This window comes from Myotis brandtii, unplaced genomic scaffold (genome assembly GCF_000412655.1).
Source record: "Myotis brandtii unplaced genomic scaffold, ASM41265v1 scaffold37, whole genome shotgun sequence".
Lineage (NCBI taxonomy): Eukaryota > Metazoa > Chordata > Mammalia > Chiroptera > Vespertilionidae > Myotis > Myotis brandtii.
In genome coordinates this window covers 3,657,240-3,679,266 of record NW_005364225.1, presented here as the reverse complement: position 1 = coordinate 3,679,266, position 22,027 = coordinate 3,657,240, and the positions used below count along the sequence as shown (strand labels likewise).

Sequence of the window (22,027 nt, the reverse complement as noted above, 5' to 3'; positions counted from 1 at the left end):
GATATCTGATGGAAAACAGGTGAACATTTAAAAACAGTAATGACACAACAGTTTTCATTGAAAATGGTGATATTTGGCAAATCCTGGGAACTGATTCACCAACTTTCACCTGCTCATGAATGCTGCAATCTGGAGTGGTCTGGCCTTTTTTAGAACCCCATAATCAGCTCCGAGTCTAAACCTAGATGATGGGCGTCAACCTAAGCAGAGGATCAAAAAGAGAGGAAACAAGGCTACATTACATTTTCTGAAAGGAAGCACTGTGGTGGGCAAATGAAGGATGGGAGACATATATATATATATATATTTTTTTTTAAAGTACATAGGACGAAGAAAAACCAGTCACTGAAATCCCCGCTAGGGAAAGCACTATGTTTGTCCTGAAATAAATGTCTTAATTAACCACTATTGGTCAAAGGTGAGAATCACCCACATTCTACAGGCACATTCTCAAGAAACAAGAATTGATTGCTCAGCTGTTCTTTACAGGGGAGAAGTGATGAATTTAAGGTTCCGTTTGGAAAGAGGAGAAAGAGATCAGAGACAGAAAACTCCCAGAAGTGGCAAGAAAAAGAAGAGCTGGGGAGAATGGATGTATCAGATGGTTAAATCATAACCAGGAGAGACATAAATAAAACATTATTTACTCAAAAAATGTTTGGACCTCTATGTGCCCTTCTTTTCTGGATATTTTGAAAGAAAACTATAGGGTAAGCAAATGTTTGCAGAAGTTTCAACTCCTGGCTTCTTAGAGACAGAGACTAAAAGACCTTTTGAGACCTTCTCAATCCTGTGATTCTATGACAGTTCACAGAATCAAGAGCATGATTAAACCTGAAGAACTATAATAAAAACAAACTTTGGGTGTAATTATAATACCCAAAAGTGCCTGCTTCGCCTCTTTTGTTGCTGCTTCTTGTGTTTTTCACCTAAACAGCTTCAAACTGCAAATTAGGACTTTAAAAAGATCCTGAGTTCTCAAAGGAAAGAAAATTAAATACTTCTGAATTTATATCATGATTTTTGGTTCCAAGTCAATATATTTGCTGCTGCTATAATTTACTTGACACAGCGAATATGCGCTAAACTGCTCTCCACAGTTGTATTAGACCTTATGGGGGTGGGGCATCAAATATGAATGAAATATGATCTCTGCTTGAAGGAACTCACAATCTAGTTTTCGGGACAGAAATACAGTAGATAATCCAAATAAAAGGAGATAAGTACAAAAATGGAGTTATATGAAAATACTACCTAATAAGAAATTATTATTTAAGACATGGAACAATCTTAAGCCGTGTGCTTTGTGGTACTATTATGTCCTGTGATTCTTCTTATCAAAACATGTCAACTGTGTCAGCTTAGCCTTGTGGATACAAACAACAAAACTATGATAATAGATGATAATGCCAAATGAGAGAAAGAATAAGGCTCTGAACCAGAATTGGAGTATAATTCCATAAGGGCTACCAGCCTGGTGGGCAGAGTATTTTGCAATAAGCTAAAGTGTGGCTTCACCGTTCAAGTGGTCGAATAGGGTTAGAAGAGACAAAGTACCCGAGAATGAGTCAACCCTAAGGAGGTATAGTTCACTGCAACTATCCCATTCGGGTGAAGTCAGGTTACGATGAGCACCACAGAGAGGAAAAGAAACCATGAAAGGGCAATTTGCTACTTTCTCAGGCTTGAGTGTGGGCATAGAGAACGACTTTGGTGTGGTGATGGTCTTGGGGAGCAACAAATGCGAAGGCTTCGGATCATTTTAGCCCCACCAGCTAAGTCATGGTGTCATGCCCAGCACTGCCAGCTTGACCACCAGCTGTACCCAAGGCGATCTCAGTGGCAGCAGACCTGTGGTGGACTTCCAGGCGGAACAGAAGCAGGTGTTCTTAGCCAGGACACTGAGAGTTGGTGAAAGTTGTGTTGGGACATCCGGGAAGCTGATTCCAACCGAAGAACCAGGCTGTTTGGAACTTCTGCCCCAGGTTGCATGGTTTGTAGCAGAATCCATGTCATACCTTTGTCACAAAATTTATGCACTGGGGGGAGGAGGAGAAGTCCCTCAGCCCGGCCTGCGCCCTCTTGCAGTCCAGGAGCCCTTGGGGGATGTCCTGGAGAGCAGGCCTAAGCTGGCAGTTGGACATCCCTCCCGCAGTAGCCTTCCCTTAGTTCTTAAGGTTCCTGAAACTTTACTGTGAACATCAGGTTTGGTGGAACAGCAATTGTGACTGTGGGAAAGAGCAGCAAGATGCTGCAGCACATCGACTATAGAACGAGATGCACTCTGCAAGATAGCACCCATAAGGCTCTTGACAAGCATGTGAACTTGATCCTCTGTGACCGGGATGAGTTCAGGAAGATCAAGCCAAAGAATGCGAAGCAGCCGGAGTGTGAAGGAAAGCGGGGTTTGAGTCTGGTGTTGCTGCCTGGGGGAGAACATGGTGTCCATGACTGTAGAGGGACCGACCCCCAGAGACACTGGCCTTGCATTTGTACCACTTGCAGGAGCTGCAGGAGGCCCTGGGTTGGCAGGGCCACCGGCAGCTGGTGTTCCGATTCCCCAGGCTCCTGCTGGGTTAGCAGGTCCTGTCCGAGGGCTGGGGACCATCCCAGCAGGTAATGGCTCCACAGGGAAGAGACACTGTAGCAGCTGCTGCAGTTGCGGCCACTGCCGGTGTTGCAGGAGCTCCCACACCTGTAGGCTGGGTAACCCCACCTCCAGGCACTATTGCTCCTCCACCCATTGGGCTTCCCCTGCTCAAGGGATGCCAACAAGCATGCCCCCCTGCATAAATGAGACCCCCCTCCACCAGGAATTAGAGGTCCACCCAGGAATGCTCCCATCAAGACCCCAGGATCCTACCGATCCGTAGTCACTTTTTCCTGTAGTGCATCTTGTGAAACTATATAGAGTGTTTGTGAGCTTTTGTCCCCTCTTTGCTACATTAACATTCACTAATAAATAGATCAATTAAGCTGTAAAAAAAATAGAGAAACTGCATCCCTTCATTCAAAATTAATGATTAATATCTAAAGAACTTTCTGAAAAAATTAATATTAATAACCTGAAAACACAGCTGAGTTTGCTTTCCTAGTTAAAAGTGTGCATTGTAATTAGTGTGTGACGGCACTACATAGAAATCACTCCTGGAACCCTTTCTCCCCCATTTCACCTTTTACTTCTTTAATAAAAATTAGGGGTTGGGAGAGGACTCTGAATGTTAAATGACAAATGCTAGACTTTAAAAATTCATTGCTCTAAGAAAATGGGAACACCTATTTCAAGAAATAAAAGAATCAAAACTATGAAATGAGAAATTATAAAGGCTGTTATTACATACAAATATATGACAACAGGAAAAAAAATCCTGAGGGAAACAAAGCCAACTGCAATGACAACATGAAAGATAATATTAACAGAAACTTCCCTTTAATTCAATCCCCAAGAAGAAAGAAAAAGGGAATTCATTGAATGAGGGTGTATAAGTAAATGTGTTTTGAGTGATTGTTTTTCCCATTAGTAATATAATCATACTTAACGTCAGAAATCTTGTTTTAAAACAGCAACAAGGTAAATGAGACATGATAAACTCCAGGTACTTCTCACTTGATCAGAGCAAAAAAAAAAAAAAAAGACAGATGACTAAAAAAAAACTGAAAAAAGGCAGATCCTGAGGCCCCAGAAGCAGCCAGCACCTGCCAGGGGAGAACCCGGCAGGGCACTGTAAGCTCAGGCCTAGAGGCAGGAGGCAAGGAGGACATGCCAACAGCTTCTTCGCTCCCCGGGGGCTCCAGTTTCGCAGGAATGCACATTTTCAGCAGAGCCAAGAGTCTATTCTTGATACTAGAGTCACTAGGAAAAGGTAAATAGAAACAGGAAAAGTCAAGAAGTTAACATTGAAAGCATTGGCAGGGTCAAAACCCGTCAGTGTTTACCCCTGGCTCCACAAGATACAGCCTGGGCACTTAACGGACACAGAAGACATGCCTGTCTTATTCTGCCTTAGGTCTTGCCACTCTACTCACCCTTTAGGCTGTGGAAACACTGGGTTGGCATGTTCTTGCACAAACCAGGCCATCTCATCCTGCTCCACTTCCTAAAGTGCTACTTTTCTTTCTTTTGCCCAGTTCACGGCTGCCCATCCTGTCACGCTCAGGAAGCCTGCCCTGACCTCTGCAATAACCCCCTAACAATGACATCCTATATCCGCCCTCGACCCCTGTTGATAATTGCTCTCTTGCGTGATGGTACCAAAGGACAGCGCTGAGTCATGTTTACTAGGGCATCACTGGTGCCAGGCATGTGGCCATGTGGTAAGTGAGTGAGTAACCGGGATATTTGTAAACTTTAATCAGCTGTTCTTTCAACTTTTACTGGCAAAAACGTCCTAAGCAATGTTTAGAGACTGCAGGGCTAACCAGGGGGAGAAAAAAAGGAAATCCACAGTGCGCCCTATGTTCTCGAAGAGAATGCTTTTTAATTGTGGAGTGGTTGGGTGGGAGTAGGGGAGATACATTTAGGATATGTTTAAAAGATTGAGAAGGAGAAAAGTATGAAAGAAGGAAAACAGAGAGTTCTCTTATAACCACTCATTAAGCTGTATACATTTGCTTAGTAGTTCTAAGCATGTTTGAAGGGATTCAAATCAAAAAGGAGTGCTATTAAGAGGCTTTGCAGATCAATTGTAGCTTAAGATGATAATAATTACCACGTACAATGTTATAATTGTATGTTCTATACATGTACATAATATGTAATGCCATATAATATGTAATACATATAATGGTATATGATAATAATAAACATTATCCAGCACTTTCTCCCTTCCAGGGAGACATGGCCTGGACGAAGTTTCACTGAAAATACAGACTGTATTTGGAAGGATAGCATCCAGTGGAGCAGTATGGCCACCAAGCACACAAGACAGTAGATGCCTATGGCACCAGCTAGAGCCTAAGGGGACAGAGTCAAGCAGGGTTTCCGGGAGACCACTGGATATATCTTAAAAGAAAAATCTTGGTTCAAGATAAAATTTAGGTTTCATCAGCATATATGTGGATCTTGAACAACAGTCATTGATGAGGTTACCCAAAGAGAAGACATGGAAAATGAGAATACATAGAAGAGAATACGTACTCAAATAAGATGATTAAAGATGTACCCTGAAGGGCACCAGCATTTAAAGGACTGGATAAGGAGAAACAAAGAAACTGAGGAGCACAGAGACATGGGTAATGGGGAGCAATATGGCATTAACCAGACATGATAATGGTAGAGCTCTATATAGAATGTAGTCATCATTTTCTTGTTTTTATCGTCTGACTTGATAATTTCTTTTGAGATACTTATAAACTCAGAAAACAAATGAAGTCATTATTTAATTTTCCCAACTTGGAATGACTTCTTCCAGATACATTTAAAATTAGATACTGCTCTGGCCTTTGTCATTTTCATTGGGAATTTTAAAGGGCATCCATATAATCCTCCTTCCCCAGTCGGGGCTAGACCAAGGCTAAACGAATATTGAGCCTGAAAATTTGGCACCCTTTCAAATTTATAATCTTTCAATATTTCAATTCAATGCTTGAAGGAGATCAGAAAAAAACATGTTTTCTATGGATAAAGATCACCTCTTTCATGGATCCTAGTAAAGTGAGATTCATTACAGCACTTAATGAACCACAAAATTTTAACTTACAGTATTTGGACTCATCTTTTATTTGTTTCTCCCTTATATAATTAAGCAAAGCTAGAGATAATTTGCATGACTATGGCTCTACAGATTGTTTATAATACTTTTTTTTTCCTGGCTTGAGTGTTGTCAAAATATTTCTATTTTTCTAGAGTGTTTTATTCTTCCCCTTGGTTGATACAACAATTTCATTTACAACTAACTTACACACTCTTTCACTAGCTCCTCAGAGCACCACTGGGAAGGAGGTCCTTTTGTGTGAGTGTGAGTCCAATTTCCCAGCATAGTGAAGGGGTCCTGAATTATTTAGATGATCACATTTGAAATGCTTATGTTTTTAAGTATTTAATTTCAAAGCAGTTTTAAGCTTACAGAAAAATTACAAGACTAGTAAAAAGAACTCTTACCTAGAGACCTCATTCAGGTTTTGCCACTCTGCCAATAATGTCCTTTAGAGTTCCCATGTGGCACCTGGCTGTCATGTCCCTCTAGTTTTCTTTGACCTGGATCAGCTCATCAATCTTTCCTTCACTTTCATGACCTTAACATTTTTTTAAATTATAGGTGGTTATTTTATAGAATGTCTCTCAATTTGGGATTATCTGGTGTAACCTCATAAATAGGCTCAAGTTATGTCTTTTTTCGCCAGAATATTATAGAAACTTTGTTCTTTTCTTTGCAACCTATTAAGCAGCATATGATGCTTATGTATTCCACTAGAGGTCTAGTGCATGAAATTCGTGCACTGGGCGGCGGGGGGGGGGGAGGTCCCTCAGCCCGGCCTGTGCCTTCTCACAGTCCGGGAACCCTCGAGGGATGTCCTGGGGAACGGGCCTAAGCCTGCAGTTGGAAATCCCTCTTGCAGTCCAGGACCCCTCACTCCTTACCTCCTGTCTGCTCGCTGCTCCTTAGTGTTCGGCTCGCTGCTCCTTAGAGCTGCTGCAGAGGCAGGAAAGGCTCCTGCCACTACTGCTGTGCTCGCCAGCCATGAGCCTGGCTTCCTGCATTGAGCATCTGCCCCCTGGCCGTCAGTGTGCATCATAGCGACTGGTCGTTCTGGTTGTTTAGGCTTTTATTATATATCCTAGAAGCCCGATGCACAAAATTCATGCAAGAGTAGGTCTTTGCAGCCGTGGTGGCTGCTTGGATCCTTCCCTCGAAGCTGCGACTACAGCCCCAGCTTTGTCCGGAAGGTCGTCCAGAAGGACGTCTGGCCTAATTAGCATATTATGCTTTTATTATTATAAACTAGAGGCCCAGCACGTGAAATCATGCAGCCCCGCCCACCCACGCGCACCCGCCATGCTCACAGCCCTGCCCACCTGCGCCGGTCTTTGGTCATTACAGCGTTAGGGCCACTGGGTTCTTATAATATAGATTATACATGGTGGTAATGTTTTTCTTTGGTAATAATACATATTTTGCAGAATAATACATATTCTGTAACTATATAAAAATCCCTTCTTCACCACACTTGCACCCATTAGTTTTAGTATCCCTTGATGTTTCTTGCCTGGATCAGTTATCACAAAAATAGTTTCCAAATGGTTAGTTTCTAAATTCATCATTCTTTTTCCATTTATTTATTAGTTGACTCTCTACTTGGAAAGGAGAGCTTTCTCTTATCCCCATTGTTCGTTTATTTGTTCATTTATATCAGTATAGACTCATGGTTCCCCTTTTACTTGGTGGACTACCACTCATTACTATCATTACGCATTTTGATGCTCAAAGTGTCCCAGACGAGGCTGGAGGAGGCTCCAAGAGCTGGCTTGTGTCCGTTTGACATGCCTCCATCATTATTGGAGCACTTCCTTACTACCTGGCACCACAAGGTATTCTAGGTTCATCTTTTAATTTCCCTCCCCCAGCTCTACAAACTGCCATATCCATGGACCCTAGTTCCTTTTAGTGGTGGTGGTTTGGGAAACCAAACTGTGGGTGCAAGATATGCCTGTGGGGTCCCTGGTTGCCAGCCCCTTTCACCCCATCAACGGACACAGATAGGAATTATATACATATACAAGCACACACACGCACGCGCACATTTGGCTCCATATTTATTTCTATGAATGTGAGTTTACACCAATACCCTCATCCCATTCTCTCAGGTGTCTTTGTAGCTTTCCTCCTGTCCAAATCTGCCCCTCTCTTTCCTGATGGTGAGAAACCTGGCCCCTGTCATCTATGTAGCCAGCCTCTTGATCCTGCCAGGCCACTGCCTCTTACTGCCCCACATACCCATGTCCTGACCCCTGCGAGGGGCTGCCTTCCCCAGGTTACCATCCCCATTTGGCCTTGCGGAAGGGCTTTTTGAGAAGGAAGGTAGGAACAGAGGAGGAGGGAGAAGAGGAAGGAAGAATGAGAGAAAATTCTAGAGGAAAACATGGAAACTTCAAAAGAAACTGCTGGGCAAACTTCCCGAAATTGCTGATTCATAGACTGGAATATGTCTATAATTTAGTGAATTGCCTCACTAAAACGATTAAGCAAGTGGAATGTGATCTAATGAGACCTTTGACACCCCACCCTTACACAGGCAGCTGTAAACACATATACTGTCCAACCTCAAAAGCCCACATTGGTGATCATTGCATTATAGGCTTGAGATTTTACAAGAATAAACAAAATGCTAACTATATTGACACTATACTTGTCTTTCAAAGTTCATGATCCAAGATAAACATAGTTGTTAGCCTTCTGGCCCGCACTTCCTACACCCCACCCCTCGGTGACCCCTCGCCTCCATCCTCACTCCCCTCCAATCTACGCGCACACTCCTTTCAGAGCTGTCTTTGTGTAAATGCAAACCCAATCATGTCATTCCTGGGGAAGAAACCCTCCAGTGGTTTCCCATCACAAACCGTTAATGTTTGGATGCCTTAGCTTGGCACACAAGGCTCCCATGACGTTGCCTAGTCCACTCCTCTCTGGGCCCTTTAAATAAACTCAGCAAGCCCTCAGTAGCCCTTGTTGCTACTGTGGCTGTTCCAGACTTGTTCCGTGCCTTCTGCCTTCCTTGCACTGCCAGCGTATTCCAGCTCTGTGCCCCGGAACCTCACCAGTCCTGCCCCCTGGATCTACAGGTTGGGTTAGAACTTGCTTCTCTCCTGGCTTTCACCGTTGGCCATGCTCACCCAGCGAATGATTCCTGGCCTCCGCCTTGCTGTTTCAGTCATCGGAACTGTGGTGAGAGGTTTCCTCCATCAGGCAGTTCTCTGCCCACTTTTCCTGCCCCATCTCCTGGTGCTGCCACCAAATCACTTGTGCATAAAAATACCTTCCGTTTCCTAAGAATAGATGCATTTTGACATGTTCCTACCCCATAATCTCCTCGGTTTAGAATTTCTCCCTCCTCATTTCCTTCCAACGTCTCCCCCATCTCAACTCTTACTCCTTCTCACCTCACCATCTTGCTGGTGAACTCTAACTCCTTCAGCAATCAACACTCACCTACATCCCAGCCTATGGAAATCCCACCCTCCTTCCACTCTCATTCTCAACAGCCCAGGAGGAAATGGGCTTTCCCTCTTCTGCCCTCATTTGGACTTTTAAATACCTTTATTATTCCACTAATTATCCTGTAGGATATTTTTAGTTCACATTCAAGACTCTCACTGGAGACTCTAAGGCCTGGGAAGGCAAGAACAGGTTTTTATGTACCTTTTGTAGCTAGAACACTAAGCCTAGCACCAGCATATAGAATAAATGCAAGAGATTTAGACTGAGTAAATAGATGAAGCCCGGGCAGACAAATGAATAAGTAAAATAGGCCACTGAGTCCATTATACATTATATAGATCTTTTGTTTTCTCAAATGCAAACTAAACTTAAAGGATATATTGGCATAGATTTTCAAAATTTCACTTACTGTTTTTAAAACGTATGTTAGCATTAAAGGAAATTTTACAAGAATGGTTAGGTATAAGGTCTTACCACCTTAACACTATCGTTTTTCGGTTCTCTAGGTTTCCTTCCGACTTTCTTGCCTACATGTACAAACTTTTCTTCAAAAGACATATTAGGTATAAGGTCTTACCACCTTAACACTATCGTTTTCGGTTCTCTAGGTTTCCTTCCAACTTTCTTGCCTACACGTATATACTTTTCTTCAAAAGACATAGAACCAAATTTGCCCAAATTTGTATTTTGGGGGGGGGGGTAAATTGTTCTTTTAATATTTTATGCATTGCTATTTCACTTCTCATGACTAAATTATGTAACATGGAGTTGCCATAACTTAGGTAACCACTTCCCCATTTTTAGACATTTAGGTTGTTTCCAAGTTTTTTGCTGTTATAACTAAGCATAAAATAACATTTTGTTTTTTTCTTTTAAGTTATTTTTAAAAAATCATTCTTCTTAAATTCTTAGGAATGTATCCCAAAAAGTAATTCCTGGTATGTATTGTAGAATTGCTTTTTAGAAGGTTTCTACCAATTTGCAGTGTAAAGGCACATTTTTGTCACAAAGAGTCAGTCCTTTTTTATCAAAGGTCTGACTCTAAATTCTCTATCTTATTGCAGTAGTAAATTTTGAGCCCCTGGAGTATAAAATCAGTGTCTCATATCTTTGTACTCCCAGTGTCGAGAACACAGACTTTGAACTCTAACAGATTTGGATTTAACTCTTGGAGCCACCACTTAATATCTGTGTGTATGTGAACAAATCTTTACCTTCCCTAAGCCCAAGCTTCTTCACTTGAGAAAGGAGATCTCTTAAAAGTTGTATGAAAAAATGTACATACAGTCCTTGGCTGAGTCGCTGGTATAAAATAAGGGTTTAATAAAAGTTTGACACCTACGGGTCATGCTACACACCTTTGATTCATTATATGGGTTGATTTCATATGTATCCCTCTGAAGACAATCTTGTTTTCCTTATTCCTAGCTTTAATCATTCAATGCCTCACTCATTCAAGCATTCACATATTCAACAACAAATTATTGAATTCTTTGTTTGTGCCAGACACTGTCCTGTGTCCTAGGGATACTGCTGTGAACAGAATAAATAGAGTCTTTATCCTTATGGAGCTTAGTGAAGAAAGACAGACAGCAGACACATAAATAATCTATAGTATGTCAATGTGTACATTTCATGATATAATGTTGTATTTTTCCCCACAACTGTTATTTTAATCAATGGTCCGTTCAATAAGCAATGACATCTTAGAAGAAAATGTCATATATTCATTTTCATTAATTCATCACAATATATCTGGGAACAAATAATGGTGAAAAACAATTGTGAAGGCTCTCATTTATGAACTGAACTGAGCATTAAGCAACTATTAGCCATTTTAATCTTCTCAACAGCCTTCTGAGATAGATTATCTCATAAAATATCATGAGATCATACCCCGTGTTACAAAGCAGGAGATAGTTTAAGAGGCTTCACAGATTGTGGTGGTCCTTTACTGGGTTTGGCTTTTTGGTGCCTCATTGTTGTTTTGATTTGCATCTCTCGGATGATTAGTGACTCTGAGCATGTTTTCATATGTCTCTCGGCCTTCTGTATGTCCTCTTTCGAAAAGTGTTTATTTAGGTCCTTTGCCCATTTTTTTATTGGATCACTTATCTTCCTTTTGTTAAGTTGTATGATTCTCCTTAGTCTCCATTGCCCTAGGAGCTGTGTCCGAAAAGATATTGCTACAGCATATGTCTGCTATTTTGCTGCCTATGGAGTCTTGTAGGATTTTTATGGTTTCCCATCTTACATTTAAGTCCTTTGCCATTTTGACTTTATTTTTGTGTACGGTGTAAGTCAGTGGTCTAGTTTCATTTTTTGCATGTATCTGACCAATTTTCCCAACACCATTTATTGAAGAAAATATCTTGACTCCATTGTATGCTCTTGCCTCCTTTGTCAAATATTAATTGAACATAATGGCTTGGGTCGATTTCTGGGTTCTCTGTTCCATTCCATTGGTCTATATGTCTGTTCTTGTGCCAGTACCAGGCAGTTTTGAGAACCATGGCTTGGTAATATAGCTTGATATATGGTTTGGTTTTTTAAATTTTTCTTTGGCTGCCCGGCACTAACTTCCTCTCAATGGGAATGTCTCCCACAGAGGAAATTGGTGGTGTCTATGCAATGTGTACTGCCTCCTAGTATGGAGGCCAGATTCGGAGGTCCTTCCTGCCTCTGGACATCCAGGTGAAGGCACATGACCCAGACCCGACCAACACACTCTCCCACTGAAGACTCTGAAAGCTGAGGGAGTGAAACTAGGATAGTTAGAAACAAGAGCCTGGTCTCAATGCCTGGACTGTCCAGCTGTAATACTATACAGTGGTAAGAGGCAAGGGCCCCAGCAACAGATGACTCCTTGGCTTTGGTTTCCACTGCCCTCGGTCCTGCTGCTTTTCCAGCCTGCTGCTCCAGTCTTCCTGGCAATTCTCTGAGCTACCTAATCTTTTTACATATATTAGCCAGAACTGAATTTCATAGCTTGAAACTTAAGAACTGGTAACATATCTAGAAAATGGCCAAGTCAGTGTTTGACTCTAGGTCTGTCTAAATACAAAGCCTGGGCTCTTTGCACAAAAGTAAGGCCAATAGGCAGTCAGTTATTTATTCAACAATTATTCCTCAATCCATCACACATATAGCAGGTACCATCTCAGAAACCTAAATGTGAAAGATTTCCTAGAACTACTATGGCATTGAATTCAGCTAGGATCTAGCAAGATGTTCTCTGCAGTAAACATGATTATAAGAAGTCTGCAAATCCCCAAAATGTCATCCCTGCTAAAAGGCTACCAACTTCCTGTTTCATGTATGTTATTTTTATCATCCAATTTTTCTACAGATACTATGCTTTCTAACATTCTCTGTGACCTGGTCTCTCATTTCATGTCCTTGTAGTCATTGACTTGCTTTGATATTATCTTTTTAGGTTGGAATGATTTGGATTTAAATTTGATACAAGAATAATAGAAAGAAAGCAGACTTTGCTCCCCTGTGAAGAGAAAAATATCAAGAAAAGGAAACACCTAGTGAGAAATTACCAGCTGGGGTTTGTCATTCTTTTTGGAAAGAATAAGGATGTTGCCTAGCACTGGTCTGGAGCTAAAATTCATTTACACCAACTTTTAAGTGACTTATGAACATAAATTGCTATTCCTCTTCAGGTTTTGCATTTAACAGTTGAAGTATCATACTTGGGAATATTGAGATTGATTATATTCATACATTAGAAGAGTGGATAGTGGGACCTACTAGAAATATCTATATCACACCTTGTAGGCAGTTATTTACCTCAATCTACTTTCAAAAGTGGAAGTTGGCAAAACTCTTTAGAATTCTAGAGGTGAGGATGTCTTCTCTCTATTGGCCCCAGAGTTTCTTATTGTCATTTCTTCCACTCAAACGCTCCCCTCTCTGACTGCTTTTGTACTGGGGTCATTACCATGAATTGGAACAATGGTTTGGGGAGAAAACAAGGAAACAAAATGACCAAGTGGAGAAAGTTTCAAGGATCCAGTCCTTGTTCTTCAATTTGGCAGCTGTTACGAAGGTACAGTTAGCACTGCAGAGCTCAGGAAAGCATATAAATGCAAATTTTGAAAGATTATTGTAATATTTTTTTCCTTTCCTCGGTCCAAAAGGTGACCATGAGTGTTTGTACATTCATTCATTCATTCATTCATTCATTTATAAAACAAGCTTGATTGTGACTTTTGTATCATTTAGTTTTCAAGAAGCTTACAAGTTAGTGAGTAGAATGAATTTATTAGATCTCTGGTTTTCTTTCTTTTTTCTTCTGAGAATCATGTGTTACGTGTCTCAGAGTATGTGGCAGCGATGATGTTCACATGTGCAACAAACTCTTGTTGAGTACCTGGGTTATTCACTGGGCCCCATACATTAGCTGTAACTCCACTATTTTCTTTTTCACATGGAAAGTATATCAGGATACAACAGCAAGAGAGAGTTAGTGAGAGAAAGAGAGGGATCACTATGAAGAGAGAGAGAGAGAGAGAGAGAGAGAGAAAGAGATCACTATGGGAATAACCTTGAATCTAATAAAAATGTGAAGGCCATTCATATACTTTTGTTAGTGATGAAAAGTGGCACCAGCTGTTAACCTTGGTTCAGCAACCTCAGTTCTCTAGTTCTTGCTAAGAAAAAATTCAGGGAAAGTTTATTTAGAAAGTCACAGAGGTAGAAGAAGTGAGCTGTAGAAGAAATGGACTCAGGAAACAAGTTACAGGAAAAGAAGGGCCCTTCAGCTCTTAAGGAAGAGAGAGAAAGAGCCCTGGGAAAAGAAAGGGGTGGGAAGGTCAGGGTGTGTTCCATAGAGAGAGCCTCACTCTGGGTCCTCCATCCTAATGGCTTTTATCTGGAGGACTGAGAGGAGAATCCCAATGGAACATTCATCAGCTTTCCTGGTGTGCCCCCTCATGGTATCCACTGATTGGTCAGCACCAGGAAGCCGTTAGTCAATACAGCTGGTCCTAATGTGAGCCATGGTATCACTCCATCTGATTTTGCTGCTTCTCTGGGCCCAGAACTGAAACACAACTGAAGCCTAGACGTCTTCTTCCAGGGGTTAATGCTCAAGGGTGTGGCAGTGCAAGGGCTTATTGTTTTGGCCCATTGCTAGGCAACTGGGGCTCTCCACCCCGGTGACCCTCTGCACCTGGCCCATCCTTCCTGCTCTGCCCCTGCCTATCTAACTCCCTAGCTCCCTACTACACTTTCATGGCTTGATAAGTATTAGTAATAAATTATTGGCAATAAACTTCACAAATGACTTTCAAATACCAGGTATATCACCACAGAAAATGCATGGGTAAGGGCAGAATTGAATACTCTCTATGACTGGAATGTTCTTGGCACTTTTTATAAATTTTTTTTTTCATTTCATCCCGGGCCCCACAATTTGTTATTTACTCAACAAATCGAGTGGTTTTCCAACTTTAGCATCCATCAGAATTACCTGGAAGGCTTGTTAAAACATAGACTGCTGGGACCAGTTCCCAGAGTTTCTGATTCAGTAAGTCTGGGTGGGGGCTGAGAATTTTCATTTTCAACAAGTTCCCAGAAAATAGTGAGGCTGCTGGTCCAGGAATCACATTTGGAGAATCATTGACGAAGTCATCCATTCAAAAACATTTATTAAAAACCTACCTGGTGCCTGGCGCCAAAGTGAAAAAGAGAAACTAGACATTATTTTATACGAGCTAATGTCTACTGAGCACTCTGCTATGAGCTTTGTTGTGACCGGATTTACTCCTTTATGATAATTCTACAAAGTAGGTATTGTTTCCCCTATTTGACAGAGGAGAATACCACAACTGTAACCTGCTCAAAGTCATATGGACAGGTTTCTGAACTAGGATTTGAACACCTGTCTATTGCATGCCAAGTGGTGCCAGCAGACACCATGCAATATGCTATGCTACCCTTGTAACACTGAAGAGCTTACATACAGTATTATAGTCAGTGTTTTGTAGGTTGTTGTTTTTTTATAAAATGATGTTCAGAGAGGTTAAATTACTTGTCCAAAGTTATTCAGCTAGGAAGTATCTTAAAATGTAATGTCAGTTTGTCTGATGCCAAAGTGCTTTTCCCACCATAAACACCATTTCTCCTTGATTTATCTCTAGGTCAAGATCAATCTTAGAGCCAGAAAAAAAAATGAGCCTTAGTTAACTAGAGCGAGCAGAAAATGGATAGTTCAGTCTAATGTTTTGGTTAACTAAGTCATCTCTCTTGTGTTCACTTTCTTTCTAATAGTTATCAGTTCACTTTCCACCCGAAGTCAGCACAGTTTAAAGTAACGTTTCCCTCATGATTCAGGACCATAATACCCCACAACCATCCTTAAGAACAGCATTTGTTACTGACAAATATCAAAGTGGGTGCAGAAGACACAGACGATTGGATTGAATGTGTAGGGAGCCCAGAATTCCTGCGGACAAATTAAACTATAACTTAATCACTTACCTTCCCTGGAACCAGAATGGAAAAAGGCCCTCAAACTGAGACTAATCAAATGACTCAGTTTAGTTGGGTTCTAGTTAATCAAGTTTATCCCAATTGGTGTAAGGAGCTGATAGAATTCAGTAAAAGTGACTGCTTATCTCCTTTTGTGACTTGGCAAATTGCAAAGAATGAAGCTTTCCCTGACTCCTGTGTACTGCTGTGTTACCCAGTCATCACGGAGAGAAATGAGCTGTATAATTACCTTTTGAGACATGAATCATCCTTGATCTGAGGGTCCAGACCTGTTTGACTCTATAAAAGCAGCTCAAGGTCGAAGTGCAAATGTGCACTGTCTGCCGTCCCCGAGGCTGATATAATTACCAAGCTACCTTGAGGAGATGAAGGTGCTGCCTGCATCTGGCCTCGCTCTCCTCCTCATCACGGCTTTGAACTTTTCCTCTGCAGCCCCCTCCCTATTTGCAGCCACCCCCAGGACCTCAAGGAACAACTACCACCTCGCACAGGTTTGTGAATCTTTGCAGAATTCCCTCTTCCTTTTCCTACCCCAGGAAACTAAAAGAGTATAGCGAGAAAATAAGGGGGAAATCTGTCATTGTTTTAAAATCTATAATAATAAAAGCATACTATGCTAATTAGACCGGACAGCCGAACAGCAGAACGACTGTCCGGACAACCTTCCGGACGAAGCCGGGGCTACGATGGCCAAGCCCCTTGCATGAATTTTGTGCATCAGGCCTCTAGTCTTCTTATAAGTCCATTGAAGGCCACTAGATTCCATCTGCTGTGAAACTAAGACTGGCTGGTGCATGTTAGGTGTACGTTTGTATGACTAAATAAATAAGTGAATAATTATCTACCTAGTTATCTTGCTTCTTACAGAATTTGAGGTGGTTTGCAAAAATATATGCCATACAAAAAGACCAAAGAAGTATTGAGAAATAATGTATGAGGAAAATAAAGGCAGCAATTGAGGTGTACAGTTGGCATATAGTAACTAGGCTTCCTGGCAGTCCGCTTGTACTCAGGGAAAACTTGGTCAACATCTAAAGTGAACCAAGTTTTTCCTGGGTACCTACCTGCTTCTCATTTGACAGTCTTTCCTCTCTAAAGCATTTCCCCATTTGCTTTCATTTTCTGTATCTCCCCTTTTAAAATCTTTCCCAAATGACTATTGGGAGGGATCTGATACAAATAATTCCTACTGGAATTTTTGCAAAGACTACGTGTGACTCAAAGTGATTCAATGTACAGGGGTGGACAAAAGTAGGCTTACAGTTGTTTGTGTAGAAAAAGACATCCAGGCACGATTATTACAATAACTTTATTAACTCAAAAGAATGTCACAAGGCAACTGTAGACCTACTTTCGCCCACCCCTGTATATATTCTTCTAAGTGTTTTTGTTGTTGTTCTTTTGCATTTAATAGGAAGGTGGAAATCTTTAACCTAAAAAAACAAGTCTCATATGACGGAACTTCCAACAGTAATGAAAGGTGTGTGGATGAGATGTTATTGCACCAGGGCCTCTCTTTTTTAAGAGTCTAAGTGACAGCACATCTGTGATTACCAAGCCTGCCCCCGGGTGCTTTCCTGCCTACCAGGCTACACCTGTGTGCTGCCTGCGGAGCTGCCCTGCAGCGCTGATTTTCACCTACATGTACATCATCTTGTTCCTACTGACTGTTCACACCACTCATCCATTCTGACTGGTCAGGCCCCCTGCCAACCAGCCATTAAACATTTTGAATATCAATCGGCCCCGCCCACAAATAATACAGTGAATGCCAAGTACAGGCCTGTTGAGTTAAACTTCCTTTGACTTGAGTCCACTTTTAGAGGAATTCAATTCAAAATGACATAGCTCAAATACTGGCGTCTATTTTAAATTGCATTTCACCGGTGCCACCCAGCTTTGCGTCCCTTCTCTCCAAATGTGGTTTTGCCTCGCCCACCTCATGCCGCTCTGATTCGGAAACAGCGGAGACTTCGTGACCCCAGAAGGAGGAGCACACTGTGGCCTGACTGAGCTGAGGTGGATGGAGACCATGATGCTAGTACAGGTTCCGACAAACTATGGTCGTCGGAGATACCGGCCGCACCTATTCACTTACCTGTCGTCTATTACTCTTTTGTTCCACAATGGAGTGTGGCAAAACCAAAAATATTAACTTTCAGCCCTTTACAGAAAAAAAAAAATTAGTTGACCTAAAAATTAGCAGTTTGCACCGGAAGAAGACTAGAATATTTGGGGAAAGCCATCCTTGCAGGAGCATTTGGAAAAATTAGGTGGCCTGGCAATATTGGGGATTTTTAGTGATCTCTTACTTCTTTTTCTCCAAAATAAGCCAGCCTTGGTCTGTTTTCCTAATGATATGCCCTCAGAATGACTTTTGACCAAGGACCAAGAAAACCTGTCAACACCTTGCCACTGGCAAACAACACCTTCTCCTGCCTGCCAAATCCCCAGTCATCAGCTCCGAGCAAAAACAGGTATCACTCTTTCATTCTTAGAATAATCTGGGCAAACCTCTAATGTGGGTCCCAGTGACTAAAACAAAAATTAGTGTCCCACCTTCTGGTTTACAGAATCATATAACAACTTTGACAGCCTTAAAATACAACAAATAAAACAGCACGAAAGTAGACAGTTTAAGTTCATTCATTCAACAATGATTTATTGACTGCTTACTGTGTGCTAGGTGCCAGGGTCAGTTCTAAGTTTTGGATAAACATCAATGAACAAAACAAGTAATGTCCTTGTGCTGACGGTGCTTACTTGGGGATGATAGAGGCCATGGGAAGGTGCTGGGGGGAGATAAACACCTAGTCAATTGACAAATGTCCAAGATTATTTCAGAAAGTGATGTGATGTTGGGAAAAAAATTAACCAGGTGTACAGAGAGTGACTGGGACAGTGGGGCGCATTTTCACCTGGGTAATCCAGGAAGGCTTCTTCGAGGAAGTGGCATTCGCGATGACCCTGCGCTACATGAAAGAGCCAGTCCCATTAAGATCCGGAGGCAGGGCAGTCCAGGCAGAGGAAATAGCCAGTGCAGCAGCTTGGGGGGTGAAGGAGCATCAGGCTAGTGTGGCAAGAGCTGAGAGACCACAGGAAGAAGTCACTGGCTGAGTCCCAGAGACAGGCAAGGCCAGTGGACCACCTGGGGCCTGGGAGCCGGTGTCAGGATAAACAGCTCGCACACTCTCTCTTCCTTCCATTTGATCACTCACTGGGAGAGAACAAGTGGTTTCTTGTGCCTGGAAACACAGACAGGCAACATTTCCAAATGCCATCTGCTGCTTCTCAAACCCACAAACACAGAAATCTACAGCTGAAAAGATGAACAGGATTTTAGTTGATGTACTTAATGTCCACTTATACCCTTTCAATTCTGATTTGCTGATGAACAGAAAGGCTTCAGAAATGAAGGATGATGAAATGCTTACTTTGTCTTAATCCAGGGTTCTATTCTTTTTGTTTGTTTTTTAAAAATTAGTGATATCAATACAATATTTAAAGCAGGTTGTTAAATTGTCCTTAAAATAATATAAATTTTTATTATCACATTATTATGGACTCATCATTAAAAAAATAAAAACTTCCCAAATATAAATTGTTAAATTTGGGTGTCTTTACTACCATTTTACTCTCTGTGCACAGAGATATTTTTAAATGTTATTATATTTGGTTCCTATCTTTCTCAGTAATTATTATGTCATGAGAAAATATTTATTTTTATACTATTGTCATGAACATTATTTTGAAGAGTTACACATATTCCAGAATACAGGGGTGAGCAAAAGTAGGTTTACAGTTGTGAGTACACACAACAGAGTTAATAATAATCATTGTAATAATCATAATGCATGTCTTTTTCCATATGAACAACTGTGAACCTACTTTTGCTCACTCCTGTATAAGTGAGTTTTAATTTAATAATTTCTTTTGTTGGACACATAAATTATTTCCATATAAATAATGTTTCTATGAACATCTTTGTACATCAGCCTAATCTGAAGGATTACTTTTTCAGGATAGATTTCCAGAAGTGGAATTAATGAGTAAAATATTATATATATGTATATATAGATATAGATATATATGGCCCAATGCATGAAATTCATGCAAGGGGCTTGGCCCTAGTGCCCCTGCAGCTCCGCCCTCTACCCACTGGTTGTTCAGGAAGGTTGTTCCGCCATTCGGTCTAATTAACATATTAGCTCTTTACTATATAGGATATACTAGTATACATTTTAAAATATTTTGATACATTTAAAAGCATTTTCAGCCCTGGCCAGATGACTCAGTGATTAAAGCATTGGAGGATCTCTGGTTCGATTCCCAGTCAAGGACACTTACCTGGGTTGTGGGTTCAATCCCGGACCCAGGTCAGGGCACATGCAGGAGGCAACCAATTGATGTGTCTCTCTCACATTGATGTTTCTCTTTCTCTCTCTCCATTTTCTCTAGAAATCAATGGAAAAAGTATCCTCCCATTTCAGGTGAGGATTAAAAAAATATATTTTTTTAAAAAGCACTTTTCACAATGAGGGTCTCATTGGATCCTCACACTGCTGTGGTCAGTAGGACAGATACCAACTCTGTTTTATAGATGAGAAAGCTGAAATCAAAAGAATTTAAAGAAATTTCTGAAAACCTAGGGGAAATTCTATTAGGATTTATCACACAGCATCAAAAGTTCTCAACTCCCTTTCTGTGACTTAGCCAAAGTAGAAAGAAATGTTGAAGAAACCGTATCTTGAATTTCACCTTGTGTTGAAGCATACTTAACTCTGAGTTTTAAACTCTTAATTCTCAGGAAAGACACTAGGAAAATGCAGTGAAATAGAATTAGGGGGAGACTTGGGCCGCTGGTTTGCTGGGACAGACTCTCTGGGACTCCATTGTTTTTATTTCTCAAACATTGAAAGAGAAGTGGAGAGGGAACCACCTGAACCCTTAACCCTGTGATTTAACAGTGGGGGGTGGGAAGGGAGGCGGGTGAATGGGACACTTCTGATATGTGCTGAGATCTTTGACCCAGGCAGGGTCACAATCAGATGTTGAGCCAACAGTGCATGAGTGTTAGATTTAACACAAACACAAATCTAAGTGGACATCTATTTGCCTAATTGAATATTTTGACCCTGAAAATTATGCTAAAACCTTATCAATAATTTTGGCAAGAAAGTTCTGGAATTATTTAGGCTCTCAGAACATTGGATAGTTCTTCAAAGAACAGTACATAGCCATACAGGCCTACCTTGAGAACAAGGAAAATCCAAAATAAACAATCTAACTTTACACCTAAAGGAATTAGAAAAAGAAGAACAAACAAAACTTAAAGTCAACAGAAGGATGGAACTAATTAAGGTCTGAGCAGGAATAGAAATTTTAAAAAGAAACAGTAGAAAAGATAAATGAAATCAAAAGCTGGTTCTTTGAAAAGATAAACAAAATTGGCAAACCCTCAGCCAAACTTACCAATACAAAAAAAGAGAGCCCAAATAAATAAAATCATAAATGAAAGAGAAATAACAACCACAGAAATACAAGGAATCATTAAAGAATTACTTGCCAACAAACAATTATTTGCCAACAAATTTGACAATCTAAAAAAAAATGGATAAATTTCTAGAAGCATACAACCTTCCAAGACGGAACCAGGAAAACATAAAATATCTAAACAGACTGATACTAGCAGTGAAATTGAAGCAGTAATCAAACTCCCAGCAAATGAGAGTCCAGGACCAGATGGCTTCAAAAGGTGAATTCTACCAAACATTTAAAGAAGAATTCATACCTATCCTTCTCAAACTATTTCAAAACATCAAAGAGGAAAGAATGCTCCCAACTCATTCTACAAAGCCAGCATTACCCTGGAGGTACATTACCCGAGGACTAGTGTTACTTCACATGAATATATAATACTATATCTAACAAATCCCCTATTGTTAAACATTAAGATTGCTGCCAATGTTTTATTATTTATATATATAAATATGTATATATAACATGCAAATTAAAACATACATAATTTATGTAGAATATAAGTAAGTGTATAGTTCATGGAATATCTAAATAAATGCTATTTATATGCAATAAAATACCTTATATATAATGTATAAATATAAAATTTTATATATAATAAAAATGTATATATAAATCTTTAGCTGTTCCTTGTTTATTTTCCTGAAATAAGTTGGATCAACAGCAGGTTCTGATTCTGCATTTGTGTGACTCTGCCTCACTCACTTCACCTAAGCAGTCATAGAAAAGTATTTTGAATGATATATGAGAGGGTTAAGCTTTATGTGCAAATGAAAGCTTTATAATGTACTAGAGGCCCGGTGCCCGAAATTCCTGCACTTGGGGGGGGG

General features: G+C 40.7%; 1 protein-coding gene and 1 pseudogene across 1 annotated transcript in view; both read left to right on the top strand.

Moving 5' to 3' along the window:
• Positions 1 to 1,790: 1,790 nt before the first annotated feature.
• On the top strand, positions 1,791 to 2,793 carry LOC102246348 (annotated as a pseudogene).
• A 13,224-nt stretch (positions 2,794 to 16,017) lies between these two features.
• MMP20 (matrix metallopeptidase 20) overlaps positions 16,018 to 22,027 on the top strand; it is a 38,406-nt gene continuing 32,396 nt past the window's right edge. The window contains exon 1 of the mRNA XM_005872216.2: positions 16,018 to 16,150. Within this exon, the coding sequence (XP_005872278.1) occupies positions 16,025 to 16,150 (126 nt within the window). The 5' untranslated portion in view covers positions 16,018 to 16,024. The remainder of the gene's footprint in view (positions 16,151 to 22,027) is intronic.